This window comes from Ambystoma mexicanum, chromosome 1q (assembly GCF_040938575.1).
Source record: "Ambystoma mexicanum isolate Mex_15411 chromosome 1q, UKY_AmexF1_1, whole genome shotgun sequence".
In the NCBI taxonomy this organism is placed as follows: domain Eukaryota; kingdom Metazoa; phylum Chordata; class Amphibia; order Caudata; family Ambystomatidae; genus Ambystoma; species Ambystoma mexicanum.
In genome coordinates this window covers 823417085-823435661 of record NC_090922.1, presented here as the reverse complement: position 1 = coordinate 823435661, position 18577 = coordinate 823417085, and the positions used below count along the sequence as shown (strand labels likewise).

The 18577-nt window shown below is 50.1% G+C and overlaps 1 protein-coding gene across 7 annotated transcripts in view; it reads left to right on the top strand.

The window, feature by feature from the left end:
• The window catches only part of CACNA1E (calcium voltage-gated channel subunit alpha1 E), a 3100882-nt gene that overhangs the window by 2337401 nt on the left and 744904 nt on the right, over nt 1-18577 (top strand). For all 7 annotated transcript variants that reach the window (XM_069641436.1, XM_069641438.1, XM_069641434.1 and 4 more), the window contains one exon: nt 6685-6800. In XM_069641436.1, the coding sequence (XP_069497537.1) occupies nt 6685-6800 (116 nt within the window). The remainder of the gene's footprint in view (nt 1-6684; nt 6801-18577) is intronic.

Here is an 18577-nt window from a genome sequence, read left to right as displayed (position 1 = left end):
GTAATCGGGATAGAAACCGACCTTGTAGCCGTTGTATGTGATCGGGCCCATGGCCCTTGCCATTTGTAGGATCGCATCCCGGTCGCGGTAATTCAGTAGGCGTGCGATCATTGTACTGGGCGGGGCACCCGGTATTGGTCGGCCGGTGGGGACTCTGTGTGCCCTTTCCACGGAAAAGAATTTGGATAGCTTCTTAGGAGCAAAGATATGAATGAGCCAATCTTCTAAGAAGAGTTCTGCGCTGGGGCCTTCCTCTTTCTCTGGTATACCGAGGATCCTGAGATTATTGCGTCGCGCCCTCCCCTCACTGTCTTCGGCGCGGTTTTCCAGTTGGGTCACTTTTTGGGCAATCGCAGTGAGCTGCTGTTCCATGCGGTGGACCGCATCTTCAGTGTTAGACACCCTCTGTTCCGCTTCCCCCACCCTGGTCGATAAGTTGCAGAGGTCTTGGCGTATAAGGGACACCTCAGAGGATAGGCCGCCTATTTTAAGTTCCAAGGATGTCCTCGAGTCCCCAATCGCTTTCATAAGGTCTGACAAAGAGATAGGAGGGTCTCTGAGTTCTCCAGGGTTACTCTCTTCTTCTGGGGGCTGAGGCTCGCACTGGGGAGGGGCCCCCACGGTGTAGAGATCCATCTTGCTCTGTAGCGTTTGCCTCTTGGTTTTCTCCTTTCCCATGCTTTGGTCGAGCGGCTCTGTGTAGCAGGGATCTGGATGCTCCCCGTCGGGAGAGGTCCTGTATGGAGCAGACGATTGTGTATAGGCTGCGTAGGGTGCACACTGCGAGCCTCTGCAAAAGTCACGTTTGGGATGGCCGCAGCGTCGTTGCTGCAGGTGTCAATCTCGCTTGGTGGAGTGGTGTTGGCTCGTGCCTATCTCCGGCATATAGAGTGGCCCCCGTGCGTGGTATCTGGGATCTAGGCCAAAGTGCGTAGGGGTCTCCTGGGGAGGACTGTGCCCCTGTTCATCCGCTGTTGTGGGCTGACCAGCGTCTGTCTTCACTGCATAGGGTGGCCCCCCGCAAGTACTACGTTTCGAGCGATGATTTAAGTCGCCCGGGGTGGTCCCAAGAGAGGGGCAGGGCAGTTCCACCATTTACGCCAAGTCTTGGGGTCCACCGTGGACCGGGGGGGGCTCACTTGGTTGTGAGAAGAGGATCTTTTCGTCCCCACACTCCAAGTGTCGTTTTGCTGCGTTTGTGGCTCGTCGGTCGTGACAACGTACTGGGTCTGGTGCTGGTCTATGGCGCAGCTGTGGCCCTCGCGGGCTCCGTGGCCTCTGCAGCAGGCTAGTTGCAAAAAGGGTCACGGGGGGGTAAACAAAGCAAAACATCCACCCCCCACACCCGTGTACCTTGCCGTGGGTGCCTCTGTTTGCAGCGTGTCTTCCCTCAGCAGGGGAGCGCAGCTCACGGCTCCTGCTGCCGCTCGACCCCAGGTATTGCAGTCTTGCTGATGAGGGGGGAGGAGACCCCGATGGGAAGGCTGACGGTGCAAGGCCCAGGCCGCGAGGTCTATCCGGATGCGTTTCTTTCGTAGATCGGGAGGTGTGCGAGCAACTGTTGTCCCGAGGGTGGAGCAGGTGGGGGGGCCTCAGCGGCCACTCGACGGCGCCTGGAGAGCGTTGCGGGGTCTAGTTTCAAGCGTCGACCTCGCCTGGGAGCCACAGCGTTATCAGCGTCTCAGGGGGGGAGGGGCGATCCTCTTCCTTCGCCCGCGCCGCAATGGCCGCGAGTCATCCGCCAGCGGTCCGCGGGCTGGTTCTGGCGTCTCCCGCTCCGGTTCTTCTCCGGAGTGCAGCGCCAGCAGCTCTAGTTGGTCCGCCTCCGCTGGCGGGCGGTTGAGGCGAGATTGATTCCAGTAAAAGGGAAAAAATGTCAGGATAATAGTAGTGGCTGCCGGGAGCCGATGTATTTAGTTCCGCATGCGTCGCGCGCGCATGCGCCGTCCCATTTTGCGTTTTTTAACTGGTTTTGCAACATTGGTTTTTCATTAAAAATTATACACATATACACGGCCTGTCCATACATACTCCAGTAAATTCCCATGTCTCCAGCTTAAACACAGAGTCTGTGGTGTCAATAAATAGCGGGGTTTTGCCCCAGAACATCACACAAATTCCCAACGCATCTTAAAACGTGCACCGAAAAATCACAAGAATTATGGTATCATTTAAATAATTTTGACAAGTCCGCACTGTGAGTCATACATCTTTCTTGGAATCATATTCTGGCCAACAGGGGTGTGTCTTTTCAGGTCACATGGTATAGAAACCAGTTTATCCAGTTTCTGCCAAGCTCAGAGACCCTGCCCCTCCCAGCTTCTGTCAAGAGGAAGCTGTTTTACGGTCCCCCCAATAAACCATCTGCCTGAGTCAATGCAGGGCTTTATTCAAAAGGAAGCCATTTACGACCACCCTAATAAACCATCTGCCTGGGCCCTTTCTTTAGTTTCTTGCAATCCCCTGGTAATTCAATCAGAGAGTGTGTGACCTCCTTTTGGCAGGAGCAACAGAATGCAGCCAGGCCTGGGAATGCATTTGTTGGGCAAGCCCCCACTCCTGACGGGGGTAGCTGTCTGGCAGAATTCCAGTTTCCTTAACCAGGTTTCAGGTAAAATGTCACTTTTTGTTCCCCAGTTTAAGTCAAACAATTTTTACATATGCAGCTAGAATGCTGATTCTAAGTTCAAAACTATGACATTTTAACAGTTACAAACTATGTGACACTCAAAAGTAGGTCACTCAGTTAATTTAAACATTTTCGATTTTTGGTAGTTTTAAATCCAGTTTCAGTTAGGCTGCTGCAGACCTGCAGAGCTCAGCCAGTCTTGTTATGAACATTGTTTTGGGGCTCTTCAACTTCCCAGATTTAGTATGCACACATACTTCATTCTGCCAGATGTCCGCTGGTGTTCAGTGAGATTTTTGGATGTGTTGCAATGTTTGAAAATAGGCATTTTGAGCTGGCATTCAGAGAAACCAAAGGTAATTTTAAAGTGCGGTTTTTCCTTTGGCACACATTTCACTCATGGCACCCCAGCCCATCCTGCTCGCACTGGTGGGTGGCAAGTTAGGCAACCATTTTAGTGTGCACAAACTGCGTGGTTCTCCTGGATTTTGGAGCACATGTGGGCTTTTTGGCCATCTTGGATTTTCTAAGCCCACAGCACCAAATGTTGCAGCATGATAGCTCAAACGTGGGTCAGGACACCCAACAATGGACAGACTTTTGCCTTTTTCATCCTCTTTGGAGCACTCCTTTTGCATGAATATGTCAATAAATCTTTGCCGAATTTGGCAAGAGTGTTCAGATTTAGCCGGATTAGTGGATAGCCAAAAATGCTGAACTTCAGCAGTAGTGGCCTGGTAACATTGTGTTAACTGGTGTCGGATCAGTGGACCTTCCTATAATATTTAGGCCTTAATTGTCCAGCCACAGCTATGACTCGTGAGCCAAGGATGTACTTCTGCAAAAGACTACTGGTTACTCCCCCTCCTAATTGCGAGATCTGGAAAAAAAAAGCCTGATATTAGAAGCATTTCCTATGATTTGGAGGCAGACAGCAGGCAACATGTCGTGACTTGTAATTGCCTTCCCTCCTGTTGCTATGTGAGCTTGGAATGTTATGAGTGCTTGGATGCAGAACGTTGAGAGAATGCTATGTGCAGGCTGTTCCAAGAGTGTCAGTGGACGTGGGCCTAGCTGAGAGAGAGGGTGCCGGTGGATGTCTCTTGGTGCACACGACCTACCTGTGTCCCTAGTGTACCTGTAACTTACTACTTGTAACCTACAAGCTAGTACAGAGTATCTTTACGCACCCGAGGCTCCTGACTCAAGTGTCACCATGGCAAATGAAGTCCAGTATTTGAACACTTGCACAGTGAGAGGATGATCCTACAGAGGCAGCCCATCCAAGAATTAGAAAATTCTATTGTCAGCCATGAAGGTTGATGATCTAAAGGAATAGTGTACTCCGAGAAGCTACGATATGACACATCCTCCGAAGAAGGACTACCTCGCTGCTCAGCCCCCAGAAGGATCACAGAGCTGGCAGACTGGAAGCCACTGAGGAACATGAGCAAGATGACTCCCCCGAGCCCCCAAAGGGCTTCTGTCGCAAATGAGCACGCCAGGGCTTACACTATTTATTGGCACACTATCAAGTATGCATATATTACCATTTGCAGCTAACGCACCTTTAAGCCAACATGGGCAGCATTCTCCTGTTAAAGTGACAGACACAGAGCGAATTGAAGCAAGACAGGTCCCTAGTAGAACAGGAAATGTCAGCTCTGCAAGTAAAACTGCTGCCATCCAGGCTTGCAAAAAAATGGAAAGGACCAACTCTAGAAAGGTGAAAGACTGGTGGCGGGAATGGAGCTCAGGAACTGGAACTAGCAGCTGCTTAAGCAAACATCCTAAGGGCCACCCCAAGCATACATGCTGATCCAGAGCCTTCCAATGCCTCGTAGCCCAGCTTGCAAGTTTTTCTTAGCATGCGAAATGTAAACGGTGAGTGGTTGGGACAAGGAAGCAGGCTCGCATAGCGGCATTCATCTGAGTGGGGGGGAAGCTGAAATTGAGTCGTATGAGCCTGGCAAATAGTGTGACTGGAAATAAGGGGCTATTCTAAGAATGTTTGGACAGTCACTTACCCAGTAACTGGGAAGTTTCTTTAATACTCAGAAGAAATAGGGTGGGGGTTAAGACTCTTGGTTGACTTGGACCACAAAGAATCTGAATGGATGGATTTATGGGAACAAAGTCGATATGTACCTGACACAACAAAATGCCACCGCACAAATTACACCACAAGTTAATATAGAAACACTTTAACGGTTAATTTGCCCCTTGGTTGGCGCGTGTTTCGCACGGTTTTGAAGAAGGCCATGGTCGGGCCGGAACACGTGTCAACCAACGGGCAAATTAACCATTATAGTGTTTCTATCTGAACCTCTGGCGCAATTTGTGTGGTGGCATTTTTTGTGTCATTATTTTTAACAGAGTAGTGGGTATACTCTAAGCCTAGACACAATGTGACAGAACTCCTGTTCTTAAACTCAGTCATACCAAAGGGAAAAAACGAAAAATCTTTTTTGACTTCCTGTCACACTGGGATGCCACTTCACCCAAACCCACACTAATCAGGATCGAAATGTACCTGGCCTTGTTTAATTCTCTCGTAGCAGATGTTGGCTGTGTATGCCTGGCTGCTTCGCTGACCACCGACCCTTTTTGGTTGCCCCGTACTACAGATAAGTGGACAGCAAATTGTGCGAATCAGCAAGGTGGTATGTTGTGGGCCCAAGTGAGCAGGAAACATTATAAGAAAGGAGCTGGAACCAGTAGGTATGTTTTAGGTTTATTAGTAGCATGCTCCCGACATGGTAGCCGCTCCCCCATCCAGGGAAGCAACCGTCTCTCTGGCGGTCCCCCAAGCAGCGCGCAGCAAAGAGGCATTCAAAGGATGCCTCTGCATGACCCGCTGCACGAGGGATGCAGCAAACTGCCACGAGCCTTCACAGGACAGGCTCGTGGCTGGAAGATCCCCGTACACGGTAGCCCCAAAAACAGTTTTAGTTCAACTTGGCCTAGAAACTAGAGAAGGATTCCTGCCTTTCCTTCCCAACCTCAATCAGTGCCATTCACAACTGCCCTGTCAATCCCCTCGGCCTTCCTTGGGGCTGTCGGAACAGTAACATCATGTAAATGCTTTTCTGAAGTTGTCAGAAAGGGTAGAAGTGGAGATGCATATTTAAAGTGTTGGCAGGAAAATTAAATGGCTGTCTGCGAAACAACGATGGCATTTACATCTCTGTGAAAGGATGCTTCCCTGCTCACGCCTATCGAGGGATAGTTCAGTTGTGTAGTAATCTGGGAAAATCGAATATACCAAAGGAGGCAGCAGTATGACCATGCCATAGAAGTGGAGTCAAAACTAGAACATGAAGCAAAACGTAAGACATCAATGCTATATCGATTTTATTGGGAAAAGCACATTCCGCTACCAATCAAGAGAAGACTGGGCGTGATCCATGTTGAATATCCAAACCCCAAATAGGAGGAACCAGAACCGAGGCACTCTTGAGATCTCCAAGCAGATCCCGAGGTGTCCTTCGTAGTCGTCAGACCACTTCCAGACAGAGGCTCGTAGCTTCCAGCGGCATGAGTTCATAGTGAGTGGACCACATGCTCAGGGGAGTTGCTAGGTCTGGAGAAGACCCGGGGCTAAGCTGATGTTGGAACTGTTGGGACTGGGGGCTAGCTAGCCTTTTGGCTGTAGCTCCTGAGATTCTATCCGGGGCTACAACCAAAAGATCAGGGGCTATAGCCCCTTAGCCCCCCCCTAGCAACGCCCCTGCACATGCTTGATGTTCCTCCACCAGGTCCATATTTGCAGTTGATGGAGAATACCTAAATCCATGCATTTCCTTTCAGAAACAGAACACGGCAATGACCCTGCTTCACCACTTACATACACAACACCATATTTGGGCATTGCCGAAAGTAAACTAAGCCCTTTATAAAGGGCAGAATGGTAGTGGTATGGGGTAGAATGGGGTTGCCCATCGATCCCGAAAGTAGAACATCCCTGTAGGGAAGTGGTTGGTACTATTGGATCCATGTTTTGATCTTTCCACAACTCTGTGTATTGAGCTAATTTCTCACCTCCTTTCCTGCAGGGAATTTGCCAAAGAGAGAGAGCGAGTGGAGAACCGCCGGGCCTTCATGAAACTGCGCAGGCAGCAGCAGATCGAGAGAGAGCTTAACGGCTACCGGGCCTGGATAGATAAAGCAGGTGAGTACAGACTGGGAGCCAGGATGGTCGCCGTAATGCAGCAGGTGAAGTTGGGGAATGCAACTACTAAGCCTGAATACATGCAGCTGGGATATTATGTTACGTTATGTTATGGCCAGGGAGATGCAAGAAGAGCTTGATCAAATGCTACAGCAATATTATGTTATGTTATGGTCGCAGATATGCAAGCAGAGCCAGAATACATTCTTCAAAATAAGGTAAGGATGGCGTGGGCAGAGCCTGGATCCATTCAGAATGTGACGGCATGAGATACAAATTATTTAGACAAGCATGGTCTTCAAATACTGTATCTGACTTTCACTTAAATCACACCAATGTCATTCAAGGTTTCTAGCAAGTAGCAGGGGAGCTGACTTATGAATTTCCGGGGGGGGGGGATGCCCAAATGTGGGAAGTGAAATCACCGGCAGTTATATGACGGCATTTGCACGTAGTCGCCAACTTGGTGCAAGGGGTTGGGGCGCAGAACAGTGTAAACATTGGCTAGCTTGTACTGAATATACTAAAGTCAAGTAAGAAGGAGGTTAGGTTTCAGCCTTCCAGTTGCATTCCAGCAGGCCATCACTGCCCCCACTCCACCCTCTATAATCATCCAGGTTGTAGTAGCCCTCAAAAGGCAAAGCAACACAAGTAGGATGGGAGAACGAAATGCCAACCCATCCTGTGAGTGTGTCGAACCTCAGAGCAAAAACTATGCGTGTGCCTCCTACCTTGGAGCACAATCTCACTAATTTGGGGCAAATCTCGCAAGTGGGAGCATGGGAATCCCCTGCCTGTGTGTGAGGGCTGCAGACCCCGGATCACATGCTCACTTCAGTGTGAAATTCTGGGCAAGGCTCTTTGGCCAAGCATTCAGGATGGGTCTCACACCTTTAAACAGTGTGATATATTGAGTGGGCACCTCACGCCTTGGAGCATAGTATCACCTGTTGCTGGTAATCTCAGTATTGAATGTACAGTTTCACTCTTTGTCATCTCAGGGACCCCATGTATATTAATGGAGTCAGTCTCCCATCTGGGAAGACAATTATATATTCTGATATCTTACAGGCACACGCCTTCTATCTCTTGCCCCATGACGGCTTCCAAAATCCTGAGCGGCAGCTTATGGACAGCAGGCAGCTCTGGACATGCCTGTTGCCAATTGAATGTAGCCAGATCTACTATTTAGACACTGGGAGAGTGCCATGAATCCACATTCGTGGTGAAGAAGTACTCAACATAGAGAACACAATGGAATAGTGTTGCAGTCCTGTTGAGAAATGACAATTCGGTCTGTTTAAATGTAAAGCAGAGTGGCTGAGAAGTACACACATTGTGCTATTAAAAATAAAGCAGCTGTGGTGGGTGGAAGTGCTGATTCGGTGGCATCAAGAGTATGCAATTCCCTGCGGGGTAGTGTTGGTCATTTCCTATTCAAGTATAGCAGCCCTATTGAGAAGTGCCATTAAAAGTGAAGCTGTCCAGTAGGCCGGATCAGTGCTGCCCCATAAAAGGTGTAGAAGCCTCTATGAGAAGTGGCAGTACTGTCCCAACGGTGAGAAGTGTAGTATTTTCACATTAACTATGCTTAAGAACTTTGGGTTATTGAATAGTGCTGCTACATTCGGAGTAATTCCATCCCTTTAAATATATTAGCTCTTGTATAACCACGACAGTGTTGAGTTATTCTGATGAAGATGAAATCAGACCTGCTCAATAGTTTTGGTTCTGTATCATTAAATGTACTTCAGATCTTCAGGAGGATAGCTCAGGGGCAACGTGCTCGCCTTGGAAGCAAGATGACATGGAGCAACACAGGTTCGATCCCTCGGTCCGCACTTAGAAACCTCTAGGTATTACGTGCATTATAATTAACCAATAAAAATAAATAAATCGGCTGAGAAGTGCTAAGCCTTGTAAGAGTGTAGCAGCTCAACTGAGAAGTGCTGATGTTGTCCCATCAAAAGTATAGCAGCCCCACTAAGATGAACTAGCATTGCCTCAACAAAAGCATAGTATTACTGCTGAGAAGATTCTACAATTATAGAAGCCTTGTTGGAAACAGCAGTACTACCCCATCAAGAGTATAGCCAGCTAACTGAGGAGTACCAGCATTGCCCCATTTCAAATATGGCAGCTCTACTGGAAAGTGCTGGCTCATATAGATTACACAGCCCTGCTGAGAACTGCTGTTACTGTCTCTATAGATGCCCAGTTCTCTGCATCATTGGAGTTACAGCAGCTCTGCAAGTACTGCCCCATTGAATGCTATTACACTGAACAAGGATAACAGTATGGAAAGGTCCATACTGGGTTTATGTGATAATTGTGCATTTTAAAGAACAAATACAAAAAAGACCGATTTATTTTGGCCAATTGTGTGGTCTTCAAAATGCCAAATTATCACATTCTACTGACCACCCCCCAGCCCCGCAAAGCCCCCCAAGAAGGTGATCCCACCTAACCCCACACTCCCCCACCCCTTCTATGCTGTTTCCTTCCTTAGAATTCAGGGGAGTTCCCTCCCTCAACGCCTCCGTTCCCCGCCGATAGCATTCACCCTCACCACGTACACACTCAGAGACATGCAAACAGTCTCATTTGCCCTCTCCCTGCCCCCTCCCTCCGCAGATGCAATGGATGCAATGCAAGAGGGGAGCACAGAAGTAGAGCTACACCCAACCCAAAACGATTCTTAGAAATGGAGGCACAGATGCAACCTCTTGCTTTGCATCTGTGCCTTAATTTCTAAAAATCGTTTTGGGTTGAGTGTACCTCTACATCTGTGCACCCCTCTCGCCCATGGCAAGTAGTCTTTTTTACCCCAGACACAAACGTCACCAATCCTTTAAGCATTCACTGGATAGTTTTGTTCAATTCTCAGTGTTATTTCAAGCAGTAAAATAATTTCCCTGAATACATTAACGTGCATTGGAGCTGAGGTTCGGGAGTATGCCTACCATTTCCATGGTATGCAGGGCAGCAACATGGGCTTTTCCCCTGTCCTGTTGCTAATATTGCACTTTTAGTTGAGGAACAGCTAGAAAGACAAACAAAATGAAATGCAATAAAAATAGTTTGCATGAGTCGAATGAGGGCTGAACGCACATTTCCTGTACTTTTTACATCTTCTTCTTTTAGGAGGAAACTTGGTTTCATTCACTCTAACCCACTTGGTGCAAACTTCTTCTGGACTGACTTTGTGTCCTACCTCTATCTCTATTGCTCGGAAAGGGTAGGTATATAAAAGACTCACGGAAGAGTACTGGAGAGCAACACATAGAGCACCTGTGCAGGACTGCGGCTTGTGTGACTCATTGAAAGAGGCTGACCTGGTGACAAGACATGGCCACCCTAACCTGGCAAGTGGCTTGCAATGAGCCTGGGGTGCTATGCTCTCATGCTCCTAGTAGTTGTACTCATTCCACCTCTTTTGCCAGTCACAGTGGCTCTAATCCAATGAATGAATCCCAAAAGATGTCCTCAATAATCAAGTTAGCAACTCCAATCCTTCCACATTAATGATGCCTGAATCGTTCCCTGATACTTTATATCAAACCCTCAGAACAAGTCTGTATGTATGTTGTCTGCTTACATAGCACTTTACACCTCCTAGGGTGGGAGGAAACTTTTCATAATGGAGATATCTTTAGCAAGTAGGCATGCAAACATCCAAGAATTAGAGCTTTGGGCAGAGAGCTGCCACCAAGGCCCAGCTAATCCAAAAGAGGCCATGCCATATGTACATTTTTGCACGAGCAATTAATTGCCTTACCAAAGGGAATGGTGCCCACCTGGCTGCAAGAACTATGACAAGTGTGAAGTGTGCACACGCACCATCTGAGTCCAGACAGTAGTCCAAAGACCAGACTGGCATATGATTTGATGGACCTATGGACAAACTAGGCTTGTCCCCACAACCCCTATCACCACATCATGCTATCTGTGTTGGATCCCAAACCGCTCTCGAAATAAAAAGTGTGGCAAGATCAAGCAGCTGTTTTCAATGGAACATCGTTTAGTGATCTGGAGAAGTGGCCTAAGATCCATTATCTTCAAACTAGTGAAATGTATTGATTGTACTCTTCTGTTCATTAGCTCAATTTTCCAATTTAATAAGCACGCGCTTTGAAAATGATCACCATTTTCTAATTTTTAAAAACACTATGGTTTTTTCTGATATTCCCTCAAAAAGCTTCAAAAGGTAGAACTTAGTCTTAAGAAGAGGTTTCCGTACAATCCACCCTTTTCTGCCCTGCTGACTTCTATCTCAAAGAAAACAAATGTTGCTCTAAGCACATGGATTCAGCTTTTGATCAGAAAATGGCTGGTGTAGAGAATTTGCTTTCAAGCTCCATCACCGGTTCTCTTCTTCCACTAGCCTACATAGTGATAAAGGGTCTCCCTGGTAAAACACAGACTGCCATCTATGTGCTCAGGGAGAGAGCCTCTTTTGCATCAAATCAATCATAGACACTCGGGCTAGAATCTCTGTCTTCTGCATGGTCCCCCAATGCTGAACGACATGCTTCAACATGTATGTGGCTTCCAAAGACTATTGGAGATTATGGTCCACTCTATTACTCCTACCCTGCAATGCAGGATACAGTAGACCACATAGTCCAAAAAGCAAAACCTATACCAGACTTTAGAAACAAGCGTGTGGATATCAAGTCACACAGAGGCATGCATCTCTCAAAACGAAACCACTCCAGTGCATTATTACTGCTCCTCTGTGTTAATAGACAACATGTTCAACACTGAGAAAGGTCATTCATTTCTGGGGAATGTTAATTGATAGCCTTAGCTATTCCTTTGGCCCTTCTTATTGGACGTGGAGCGAGGTCACTTTCATTTCCTATGGACCAGGAGATAAGATGTAAACTTGTGGACGTACTTCCACTGATGAACATTCAAGGTGCACAAAAAGACCTCTGCCGGTGATAGGCAAATATAGGAAGATGACTGGCAAGTAGCAGGAGAATTTGGAATAGGAAAAGACGTCTTTAGGCTCATGAGGTGAGGAGTATTCGAGGCGTGGGCCAGAAGGACTGCTCATAAGAGGAGGCCCCACAGATGCAAATAGTGAGGGCTCCAGAGGCTGCAGTAGGCCAAAACAAAACACAAAACTAGAAGTTAAAATAATTTGCTTAGAGAAACACATGCTGGTTAACATCTGAGCACGCTGGAAAGCACTGCGACTCATCTTCCTTCACTGCTTGGCCAGTGTTCATAAGGAGTACCAAGGACACCACTTCCATGTGAAAACCCACAACCTGTGCCGCTATCTTGGAATGGAAAACCCAAAATGACCAGCCATGTCTCCCACCTTGACATGAGCAATGTTTTATATGGTATCCACCTTCTTAGTAGAGAAGTTGCAATGATTCTCCACCATAGAAAACTTTGAGAAGCATCTTTTTCACCATCATGAAGTACCATGGTGCAAGGTAAGAACCCACCTGTCACATGAATGGATGAACCGTACCATGCACACACTCAACCCCTGCCAGAGGATGCCACCAGAATAGACCCTTGGCCAGTAAAGGGTCAGCCTGCTCCTCTGGGGGTTACCACCATCATCTCCATCATTCACTACCATACACCATGATGCCCCAGGAGGATAGCTCAGTGGCAACGTGCTCGCCTTGGAAGCAAGACGGCATGAAGAAACACAGGTTTGATCCCCGGGTCCGCGCTTAGACTCCTTTGGGTATTTAAGCACATTATAAATACGCAACTAAGACAAAAACAATTACGCAACTAAAAAACAAACAATTCCTGTAACAGTGCCTCGATGCCCGCGGGCTGTGTGAGTGCCGCAAAAATAAATAAATAAATGGTCTGCTCCTCCAACTCTATCAGGAATAGGAGGTGCAGCTCTGGAGTGTGACAGATTTTTTTTAAAAAAAGGCTAGCTTCATTTTATTTCACTACCCAGTGTACAGTCAACAATCCTGCCCCCTTAACATGCTGTCCAGGAGTTTGCACTTTCCCCTCTTTTCCACTGTAACATTTACTTGTGCCCCCTGCACAAGCTCATAAAAGCATCTGAATTGTATGTTAATAAGTCTAAATGCCTTAACGCTTCATCCCTCAAAAAGCGTGAGTCTTGGTAACCGACTTGACAACTAAGTTACAGATATGTGGCCCCCAGGTTTAGGTAGTTGCCATGCACCTGTGAAAGACACCAAAATGGTGGCGGCCCCTTTGAGTTATAATCTTTTGATGTAAAACCATTTAGACAAATAAAATGCTCCCACAGCATGCTGTCTGTCTTGGCACTAATCCAACCTAGAATGGACTTTGACTATAGCATGCAGTTATAGGTCAAAGGATCGAATACAAAGGATCTAAATGCAATAGGGTCGAGTCAAAAGGACGGAAACAAAAAGTTTGATTTTTTTTTTTAAGTGCCATGGTGCAAGGTGTGCCCCTGTTTTTGCTGTAAAAACCACTTTTTTTTCCTATACGGAAACCCCCAAAAAATATACATTTAAAAAAAGGCATTCAACTTCTTTTTTCGGTCCTTTTGACTCAACACTATTGTATTTGATTCTTTTGTTTTAGGTCCTTTGACTGGACACCATAGCATACACATAGGCCTACCAGATCATGCCCTGAAAAAGTGCAAAGGCTTCAAAACACAACAGCCAGATTTACTCCGCCTTTCCAACGGAGGGGGCTCGTGAGCGTTAACCCGTTAAGCCCCGGGTAACACTACCCCCGAACAATATGTCCAAACATCAACTTGACACTCTGTGTCCAAACAATAACTCAACACTCTTCAACAAGTCTCATCGGCTTCCTTATGAGTCGTCTCGGCTTCTCACCTTGAGTCCCAGGATCTGGCTCCTCTTCAGTCGCTCCCCTCTGGCTCATGTCCCCGGGGTCTCCTTCCGGGGGAAACCATTCATCATCCCTCTGCAACCTTGGTTCTGGTGAGAATGCCCGCTGAGGTCCTTCTGTGTTTTCTCTTCTTGCGTACTGCCTGAACTGCTGACAGTTTCTGGTGACGGCCCTGTTCTCGTCTTCAGCCGTTACCATCGTCCCTTTCACTGCAACTATCCTCATGGGGCTTGGAGCAAACCGCGGGTCTGTCTTTCTAGCCGTCGGTTGTTGTACCAGGACTTCATCTCCTACCTGGAACTCCGGCGGCACCGCTCCTCTTCGTGCATCGGTGCGGAGCCTCGCATTTTCTTTTGCCACCGCATCTCTCTGGAGCAGATCATGGTCAACCGGCTCTGCCTGCGCCGCACTTCTCGGGATGCGGGTTCGCACCTCATATCGGAACATGAGCTCGGCGGGCGTCTTATTCGTGACCTCATGAGGAGTGTTCCTATAGTCTCTTAACAGACGGCATAGCGCTTGGTGTGTATCAACTGCGTCAAGCCGTGCCCTCTGTATAGTCTTTTTGATCGACGCCATGAAGCGCTCGGCCATTCCATTTGCCTGGGGGTGGCGAGGTGTGATCTTCACGTGCCTGAACCCCAGGTGCTCTGCCAGTGTCCCAAACTCATGTCCACAGAATGGTGGTCCGTTGTCGGACTTGACCCATTTGGGGATCCCCCACTCACTAAAAACCTCTTCTATCGTCGCCGCCACTTGAGTGAACGCCGTGGAATTGACCACCTTGGCTATCGGGAACCTTGAGTGCTCATCTATGAAGAGTAAGATGTAGTCACCCGCTTTGGTCGGCCCGTAGAAATCCATGGCTACTCGTTCCCATGGGTGATCAGGTATTTGAGTATGCTGGAGTGGGGGCGGTCGTTCAGCAGGGGCTGTGCACTGACAGGCGTGGCAGTTCCTTACCCACTCATCAACGGCTGCATCCAGGAGAGGGAACCACACGTGGCACCTGAGCTGCTTTTTTGTGTTCTCGGCTCCTCTGTGGCCTTCGTGCGCTATGCTGACCACCTCACTCCTGAGTGTGGCGGGGATGACGATCCTGCACCCTCTGAGCAGAATATTGTTGTCCTTCACCGCAAGTTCACCATGTACTCGGGCTAGCCGCTCAATTTCTTGTTTGTTCACCCCAGGGTGCGCTAGGATGGCTCTGTGGTGGTCTTTCCATTTGCTGGCCATCGTGAGGCTGATCGCCAGAGCTGTCGTTGGATCGGCTGCTGATGCGGCGGCTACTCTTTCAAGGGACAGCGCCGGAGGCAGCGAGTGGGCCGCCACATATTGCACATAGGCGACATCACCCCTCCGCGCGAGCGGGGCTCCTACGGGGTGTCTTGAGAGGTAGTCCGCGGGGTTAAGGTCGCCCCCCGGGCGATGTACGATGTCATAATCGTATTCCTGGAGGCGGATACCCCACCTCTCAATCCTCGGCGGCATCTTGGTGTGCGGGTTCCCAAACAGTGATAGAAGTGCCTGGTGGTCGGTGATCAGCGTGAACCTTTTGCCGATGATGAAGTTGTGGAAATGTTCACACGCCCAGACTGCTGCCAAGCTCTCCTTCTCGGCCTGGGAGTAGGCCAGCTCAGGTGTCGACAGCGCTCGGCTCGCGTATGCAACCACGTGTCTGGGATTAACATCCGCGCCACTGGTTTGGGCCAGGATGGCACCGAGGCCTACGGGGCTGGCATCCACTACCACCTCGGTGTGCCACTGTGGGTTGAAGTATGCGAGACGGTGAGCTTCCGCGAGGGCTTGCTTGATGTCCGCGAAGGCCTGTTGGCAGGCCGGTGTCCATTCGAACGTCGACTCCTTCTGCAACAGTTTCCTCAGCGGGTCTGTGATGGAGGCGTAGTGGGGGATGTACCTCGCACAGTATCCCGCCATGCCGAGGAACGAGCGGACGTCCGCCACCTGCCCGGGCTCGCCTAGGTTGGTGATCGTGTCGACCTTCTCGGGGTCGGGCAGCATGCCATCCTTGGAGAAAATATGTCCAAAGAACTTGAGTTTCGTTTTACTGAACCGGCACTTCAAGATGTTAAGCGTGAGGCCGGCTCTCTGAAGGGCTTCGCACGTGTCGTGTAGTGCCCTGTCATGGGCTTCCTTGGACGATCCAAAAACGAGTATGTCGTCACTGTAATTTAAAGCCCCTTTTACAGGCCTGATGATCTGGCGTATTGTCTCCTGGAAAATCTCCGCGGCCGATGAGATTCCAAAGTTCAGTCTCCGGTATCTGAAAAGCCCATCGTGAGTCGCAAACGTGGTGATGGGCCGGGAGTCAGGATGGAGCTCCAACTGATGGTACCCCTGATTTAGGTCCAGTTTGGAGAACATCTGGGCACTGTTCAGCAGCACGATCATGTCTTCAATACATGGTCCCGGGTGTCTCTCCCGTTGTATTGCCGTGTTGGCCACCCTCATGTCCACACACAACCGGATCTTACCCCCTTCTTTGGGGACCACCACAAGGGGGGACACCCACGGCGTCGGCCCCGTCGCCGGTTCGATGATGCCGTCGCGGAGCAGTTGCTGGAGTGCCTCCGATACTGTCTCCTGAAGGTGGAAACCAACCCTTCTGGGGTGCTGCGGCACTGGCCGTACGTTGGGGTCGATGTGGAGCTTGATGGGGGGTCCCCGGAGCTTTCCTAGCCCCTCGCAAAGTTTGGGGAAGGCACTCGCGATATCGTCTTGAGAGACGGGCGATTGAGTCTGATGAGAGGCTACCGACCCTACTACGTTCCCCGGGCTGGGGTTGGCTGCTGCGGCGGTGATTACGTCTTCCACATTCACGTGGATCTCGATCAGCCCCAGGTGCGATGCCGTGTGATAGCTGAGGAGGCATCGACTCCTGGCGAGGGACCGTATCACGTGAATGGTCGCCTCCACTTGCCGCCCATTCAGGAGAAGGCATTGGGTGAATTGGCCCACGGTCCGTAACGGGGTGGCGGCTCCCCACTGGAAAATTCTGGAACGGGACGGATTGAGCTGTGGTGGGCATGGTATGCGGCCATAGTCTTGTTCGCCCATGATGTTCACTGTGGCCCCGGAATCAATCATAAATTGAAATTGGCAGTTCCCCATCTTGAGCGGGATTTGCGGGGCCTCCCTGGCCTCTTTGTTGTCGAGTATCAGGTTCACAAACTCGTCGTGGTCGTATTGGTCCTGCGGTGCGTAGTAGGCCATCGCCTGGTCCTCCTGGTAGAGGGTCTCGGGCCTATATTCCGCAGGAGGATTGTCATATTCGTCCGTGAGGTGTCTAGGCTGTTCGGCCTGATCGTACGGTGGGGCATATCCTGCCGCTTGGTATTCGTCCATCGCTCTGACGTAGCGCCTCTGCCCGAGGCCCTGTTGGTATGGTCTTGGCTGACTGTACTGCAGGGGCTGCGGCCGGAAGAGCATTCTGGGGGCCGCCTGGGGGCGCATCGGGGGAAACGGTACGCCCTCCCTGCAGACGGAGTGAAAATGTCCTTCTCTCCCGCAGTTGGTACATCGCTGAGACAGGGCTGGGCAAGACCCCGAGTGGGGGAAGGACATCCCGCAGCGGTAGCACTGTCTTTGTGGACGCGGGGCGGACGTCGAAGAGGTTGCCGGCGATCTGTAAGGCTGAGGGCCCCTGTCTCCTTGACGGGGCGGTTGTATGGCGGCTACAAGTTCCCCCATGTCTGATTTGGAGTTGTTGGAGTGTCCCATGGCTGAGGCCTGCGCATCCACTCTCTCATGGATGCGAGCAAGTTCGCTCACCTCAGGCATGGTGAGCGGTTTTTTGAGTAGCTGTTTCTTGAGAGCGGGGGAGAGGCAACCTTTGATCACCCTCAGCCGAATGGCTTCCTCTAGCGAGAACGCATCAAATTGGCAGTTTGCCCCTTTCACTCGTAGGCGTGTGATGAATTCGTCGACAGTCTCTTGTGGGAGTTGGGTGCACTGGTTGAACAAATATCTTTCGTAGTCCCGATTGACCTCGATGATCAGCAGTTTGTCCAAAGCACCAATCAACTTGGGAAACGTGTCTTGGTCTGTGTCCGGAATAGCCTTCACAACCGTTTTAATTTCCCCCCCTACCAGGTTGAGGAAAATGTCTCTCATGTTGGGGGAGTCTCCGTCGCCGGATCCTCTCACGAAATGACGAAAATCATCCATCCAGTCGGTCCACCTGGGGCCTTTGGTGGCTTGAGGAGTCATGGTGAACGGCGGGGGCAGGCGTAGTTGTATCGACTTCGCCACCCGCGGTAGTTGAGGAGAACCCTGGCTGGACCCAGCGTTGGAGGGCGGGGTGCTCATGGCGCCTGGGAGACTAGGCCCGCACGTGTATATGCAGCGCGTGGGGCGAGGTAGTCGGGCCTAGAACGAGCCCACGTGCACCCAGCGTCCGGCAAAGGGGGTCCACCGCTTCTGTCGATTCAGGCCCCTTTCCGGCCGGGCGTCGCCGGGCAGGGTATAGGATGGAGGCGCGGGCGGGATCGCTTCCGCGGAGCTTCGGAGGAGGATGTCCGGCAAGGCGGATCCGGTGGACTGCCGTGTTGCGCGGAGGAGGAGCAGGAGGAGAAGGATCGCTGGGTTGCCCACCACGTGGGAGTGGAGAACAGCAGACTGCTGCAGGAGGAGGACTCCAGTGTGCGGGAGAAATCCTCGTCGCCAAATGTTGCCTAGGGATCTAGGCCCAATGAAGGACGCACACACGGAGAGATAGGAGGAACGTCTTTATTCTTAAACAACCAAACAAGCCCTGGCGCTTACCGCGCACGTGCCCCATAACTCCCTTGCCCAGTTAGACTCCGCCTTTCCAACGGAGGGGGCTCGTGAGCGTTAACCCGTTAAGCCCCGGGTAACAGTCGTCTACTCAGGAACATATTACACCAGTCTGCATGACAAACAAA